At 47.3% G+C, this 6,114-nt stretch overlaps 1 protein-coding gene across 3 annotated transcripts in view; it reads left to right on the forward strand.

The window, feature by feature from the left end:
- The window catches only part of LOC109373306 (tubulin alpha-8 chain), a 22,577-nt gene extending 17,267 nt beyond the window's left edge, over positions 1 to 5,310 (forward strand). For 2 of the 3 annotated variants that reach the window (XM_019627065.1, XM_019627067.1), the window contains exons 4-5: positions 613 to 1,293; positions 4,999 to 5,310. In XM_019627065.1, coding sequence (XP_019482610.1) covers positions 613 to 1,293; positions 4,999 to 5,292 — 975 coding nt within the window. In that variant the 3' untranslated portion in view covers positions 5,293 to 5,310. Of the gene's footprint in view, positions 1 to 612; positions 1,294 to 4,485; positions 4,556 to 4,998 lie in introns of all 3 variants that reach the window. The other variant, XM_019627066.1, reaches the window with a different exon arrangement.
- Positions 5,311 to 6,114: the final 804 nt, after the last annotated feature.

The raw sequence follows: 6,114 nt of genomic DNA on the forward strand, positions 1-6,114 counted from the left end.
CTGGCATCCCAAGCCAGTTCTTAACCATCATGCCACTCGGCCGGCCCAAGATGAGTATTTTTTAATTGTCCCACTTTATCCAAGAAGGAACAGAAGTCTGCAGAGGTTCAATAACTTGCTCAAATTTTTACAACTGGGTAATGGAAAATTGATATTCAAACTCAGGTTCTCTGGCTCCACTTATATTTCTGAAATTGGTACCCTGAGCTACCTTCAAAGGTTTGGCTGAGATGTGTAAGTCAGCAGTGCCACAAAATCCAATGAGAAAGGCAAGGGAAGTAGGTGAAGAGTTGGGGCTCTCAAGAGCATAGTCATTAACCACTGCGGTTCTGAAACTATCGTTTTGGGTTCAGCCAAAACATTGGACTGGCACCTTCATGTACCTAGAGGCATGCACATGTACCTTATTTTAGGCATGCCACCCCTATTTTAGCCAGTCCTCCCACGGTCAACCCAACTCCTTTGGTGTTTCCTTTCTCCTTTAAGGCTGTTGTGATTTCCCCTACATGAGAATGTTCAGGGGCCAGACAGAAAGGTTGTCTGCTTTGTCCACATGCGGGTATTCTGGGAAAGCTGTTTTCATGTTTTCTTCTCATGTGCTGCTCTCCCCAGACAGATGCCTGCTCTGGCTTGCAAGGCTTCCTGATTTTCCACAGTTTTGGGGGAGGCACTGGCTCTGGCTTCACGTCTCTGCTGATGGAACGCCTCTCCCTGGATTACGGCAAGAAGTCTAAGCTGGAGTTTGCCATCTACCCAGCCCCCCAGGTGTCCACTGCAGTGGTCGAGCCCTACAACTCCATCCTGACCACGCACACCACGCTGGAACATTCTGACTGTGCTTTTATGGTGGATAATGAAGCCATCTATGACATCTGCCGCAGGAACCTAGACATCGAACGCCCCACCTACACCAATCTCAACCGCCTCATCAGCCAGATCGTCTCCTCCATCACCGCCTCTCTCCGCTTTGATGGGGCCCTCAATGTAGACCTCACCGAGTTCCAGACCAACCTGGTGCCCTACCCCCGCATCCACTTCCCACTAGTCACCTACGCACCCATTATTTCTGCTGAGAAAGCCTATCATGAACAACTCTCCGTGGCTGAAATAACCAGCTCCTGCTTTGAGCCCCACAGCCAGATGGTGAAGTGTGACCCTAGGCATGGCAAGTACATGGCCTGCTGCATGCTCTACCGTGGGGATGTGGTGCCCAAGGACGTGAATGTCGCCATCGCTGCCATCAAGACCAAGCGGACAATCCAGTTTGTAGACTGGTGTCCCACAGGCTTCAAGGTGAGACTGAGGACTGAGGGAGAAGGTAGATGACTAGAGAGGCGGAGGTGGATTAGAAGGATGGGAAGGTGTGTCAATGCCAGGGTCTTGGGCTGATATACAGTTCTATGGACGCTTCAGGCTTTGGGGATGATAGGGGAAGAGGGGCCTAAGCCAAGGGTCACATTAATTTCATTCATTTGTTCATTCATTCATTTATTCACTCAGTCATTTATTTTGGGTAAGGAGGGACTTTATTTTAAAGGATTATTGACAGAAGGGGAGGGACACTATTGCGATAAGAGAAGGCTCCTACAACTCAGACCTTAAGGTCTGCAAGCATTTCAAAAGTCAGGCAGGAAAGGTCATTTGTTTTATAGGGAGGAAGAACCTGTGTGGTGAGTGGGATGAACAGGCTGAATGGGTGGAGGTAGCTGTGACCTGGCAATAGATCAGAAAATGAAGTTCACCAAATTATTCAAGTTGCCAAAGAGATGTAATTCCTTCCTCTTAACAAAAGATGTGTTCTCCCAATTTATTGTGAAAAATTAAATGTTCACCCTGTGAGTCTTAATCAATTTACAGTAAGGCTAACACATTTTTTTAAGACTTTTTATTGGGGAATTTGAGGAGGGGAATAGCATTGGGGAATCAAGGAAGGGGAACAGACAAGTTGCCGCCCTTTTGTTCTTCAGTGTAGTTGTGGAGGACATCACTTCACTGGCCCATTTTGGTATTATCATTGCGTTCTTTCTGGGTGAGGCAGATCAGTCGCCGGCCACTGGATGGCCACTCACGGCGGCCCTTGGCAGCTCATGCCGGCAGCCGGCTGCTCATGCTGGCTGCCAGCCACTCACAGTAGCTTATGGCAGCCCACAGCAGCCCCACTGCAGCCTCACTGCAGCCTACGCCATCACCGGCGACTCACGGCAGCCTAGCTCCAGGTGGAGCTGTTGTTCACCATCTTAGCTGTAGAGGGCACAGCATCACTGGCCCATGTGGGATCTGAACCGGGGCCCTGATGCTCAGAGCTGGTGTCCCAAGCCAGCTCTTAACCAACGCGCCACTTGGCCGGCCCAAGGCTAACACATTTTATGGTTACACATGATTGTGAATCACTTATACTGTGAAGCCCTGACATTTTCCATTAGCCAGGAGTAAGCAGAAACTGAGACCTGTTGTGGAACAGTTGTCTGCAGTCTGGAAAGTGCCAGACTCTAAGGGTCGTAGGGAGACACAGAATACCCAGGGAAGACCCCTGGGTCTCAGGGCTGACTGAGTGCTGAATGAAGCAAGCCTCTGAGTTGTACTGGTAAGGCATGCAGCTGGCTCTGTGCATGTGAACTGCTTGGTCACTTTGTCCTGTGGTCCATGGTCTTTATTTAATCATATTCTACCATCAAAATAACTACCACCATTTACATTAATTGGTACCCCCAGTCATGCTTTTAATAATTCGGAGGTTACTGAGCACCAGATGTGGTTATATTAGTTGCTGGAGACAGAGATGGGCACGTCTCAGCTTTTCCTTGGTGGGACTTTTAAAAACAAGGCTCTGTACTCCAGTGTCTCTGAACTATTTGCCCTTAAAGCTGTGACTTAGCTGATCTGCTGAGTAAGGGAGAGTAGCATTCTTCCTTACTGCTCCACTCCTAGCTACGTACATAATCTTTTTCCCTAGACTGTGTCTATATTTATGTGGCAGTTGTGGTCATTCTTGCAAAAACAGTCAAGATCTTCCCAAAAATGTGGTTCTTTTTTCTTTCAAATGGAAACAAACAACAAAACATGCTAATAGGAAAATGAATAGGGAAAAAGTAGGGGAAAAAAGATTTGAGGGTGGTGGGGAAATTAAAATAAAAGGAGATGCACCCTCATTCTCTCTACTTCATTTTAAGTTGAAGCTCTGGAATTGTCTAGAAAGAAGGTGGTGGCAGCAACATGAGCTACTTTTCAGAAAAGCACATACTGTTGGGTGGCTGTTGTTGAACGTCCTCCTCTTTCATCCTCCCCAAAGGTGTTTGTCTCCACCTAACTTAGGCTAAGGGATATTACTGTTCAAAACAGAGGAAAGTTGGTTCTAGGCACGTAGTTTTTGCTGGTTAGGGCCAGATCTAGCCAAATCTGTCATGTGGTAGAGTTCATTTTCATTGCCCTCCCCCTTTTCATTTTTGGTTCTTTGCCCCTATCTTGGCATCACCTTTATCACCAAGACGCCACTTCTGTCTAAGGAACAATGAAACCTTGTGAACCCACTTAATGGGTTATCCTCCTAGCTGTACAGCCTGCTGCCATGCCCACCTTTACCTCTTAAGAGGATATGTGTCTAAAGCTATGAATTTAAGGTATTGGCAAGTAAGGCATGGTCACCTGGGTAGAAAAGGTATTTTTTGGACCATGCATCTCAGTGTCCCAATCGTATTATCACAGTTGTCACCTTAGACTTCTTCCAGTTTTTTTTTTTTTTAAGATTTTTTTATTGGGAAATTGGGGGGATGGGAACAGTGCTGGGGAATTGGGGAAAGGGGAACAGACAAGTTGCTGTCGTTTTGTTCTTCAGTCTAGTTGTGGAGGACGTTGCTTCACTGGCCCAAGTTGGCACCATCATTGCGCTCTTCTCTGGCGAGGCAGATCAGTCGCCGGCTTCTGGACGGCCGCTCACTGCGGCTGCTGGCCGCTCACGCTGGCTGCTGGCCACACACGGCAGCCCATGGCAACCCACTGCCACAGGGACTGCAGCCCACGCCGTCGCCGGCGACTCATGGCAGCCCAGCTCCAGGTTGTTCAGCATCTTAGCTGTGGAGGGCAGTGTCACTGGCCCTCATATGTGGGATCCGAACCGGGGCCCTCTGGCATCCCAAGCAAGTTCTCAACCATCGCGCCACTCGGCCGGCCCTCTTCCAGTTTTTGATAGTTCCCGAGGTTGGTTTTGGTTGGGCAATGTGTGTGGGGAAAGAAATATTTCTAGTATACTAGCCCCACTGTCATACTGGGCTGCATTACCTTGGTGGACCCTGCCATGCTACCAGAACTGGGAAGTAGGCTCGTCCAGGCAAGAATTTTAGCTAACTTTCTTTGATTGGAGTCCTTGCTTTTCTTTCCAAGAAGTCCCTCCCCAGAGACATAGGATCTGGTTAATACTAACACCATAGCTAGGGCCTTTTGATTCTGTTAATTTATTGCTCTGGAATAGCTCAATAACCTTTCAAACAGCTCTTCACCCTTGGCAGAGAAACTTCTCTAAATTTATTGACAGCACAACTAAGAGAAACTTCAGATTTGGGTAAGAATAAATTTTATAATAACTTCAAGTCTACAAGTTAATTTGACTCTCCAAGGGAACTTATTTCCCTTTTAGAGACAAACATGTATTGTACACTTCCCCCTTAATAATCTCACCTATTATCCTTATTTGTCTACTTGAATCTTCCCACTAACATTTCTATTATCAGCCCTGTTCTCTTCCTCTCCAGTCTTTAGATTCCCTTGAATTTGGCTGTACCCCAATCCTACTCACTTTGATTTTCTCTTCAGCACTCCCCTCTCTCTATTTTCCAGCTTCCCAACCTCCTGATTCCCTCTTTTCACCTCCAGCCCTGCATCCTGCTCCCATGCCTGCAATCCTGTCTTGCTACCACACCACTTAACAAAGATGACCCATCTTGAGTTATCCTTTGGCTGCCCTACATTTTGTTTTGTTGCTGTTCCTCTTTTTTTGTTCCCCAGGTGGGCATCAACTACAAGCCCCCCACTGTGGTGCCAGGAGGGGACCTAGCCAAAGTCCAGCGAGCTGTGTGCATGCTGAGCAACACCACGGCCATCGCAGAGGCCTGGGCACGCCTGGACCACAAGTTTGACCTCATGTATGCCAAGCGGGCCTTTGTGCATTGGTATGTTGGAGAGGGAATGGAAGAAGGAGAATTTTCTGAGGCCAGGGAGGACCTGGCTGCCCTGGAGAAGGATTATGAAGAAGTAGGGACTGATTCATTTGAAGAAGAAAATGAAGGGGAGGAATTTTAAATATACACGTTCCTCTTGGCTGTGTCTCTTTATTTATGCTGCTCCACTCTAAGCACACTTAACTCTTCTAAGAATAATAGCTATGCTCCCAACACCAGCCTGATTTCTGTCTTATGTAGGAAGAGAGTGTCCAACACCAGTACCTGTGGGTGACTGGGTTGAAAATGGATGCTGAGCTCTGTCAGATTCTCCCTTGGGTAAAAGCAGCTTTGTGTCACTAAAGAACATGAGAGTCCCTGTCTCTGGGATAGCGTGAAGCCAAGTTACATGTGTGAGGAGGCCTAATCAGGATTTTAAATTCTAGATTAGGTCCATCCCAAAACATAGCCTGCTGGCTGGGGAATGGCAAAACACTAGGGAAAGGAAAGATCTAGGCATTGGGAAGTGAGTGGTACTGTTTTAAGAGCTGGAGAGTTAGTGAGAAATAAGACGAACACATGTTCTCTCCCTATAAACACACAAAGAAACAAATGAGGTAATTTCAGATAGTGTTAAGTGACATAAAATAAACCAACAGTGGTGAGAGAAAGCACCCCGGGGAATGCTCCTTGCTCTTGGGTTGCCAGAGAAGGCCTCATGGGAACCTGAATGAAGAAAGAGCCATCATGGGATGTTCTAAAGGCGGGATGCTGGGCACAGGGCAAAAACACAGATGTGAGAACAAGCTTGGAGTTTCTGAAGAACAAAATGGAGTCAGTGTGCCTGGAGGATGGTGAAAGATGAAAGTGAGACCCAAGAGCCAAGCAGGGGTCAATCAGAGCATGCTCAGTCTTACAGACCATGGTAAGGAGTTTGAAGTTTTCTGAAGTGAAACAGAAGCAG

This window comes from Hipposideros armiger, unplaced genomic scaffold (assembly GCF_001890085.2).
Source record: "Hipposideros armiger isolate ML-2016 unplaced genomic scaffold, ASM189008v1 scaffold_703, whole genome shotgun sequence".
Lineage (NCBI taxonomy): Eukaryota > Metazoa > Chordata > Mammalia > Chiroptera > Hipposideridae > Hipposideros > Hipposideros armiger.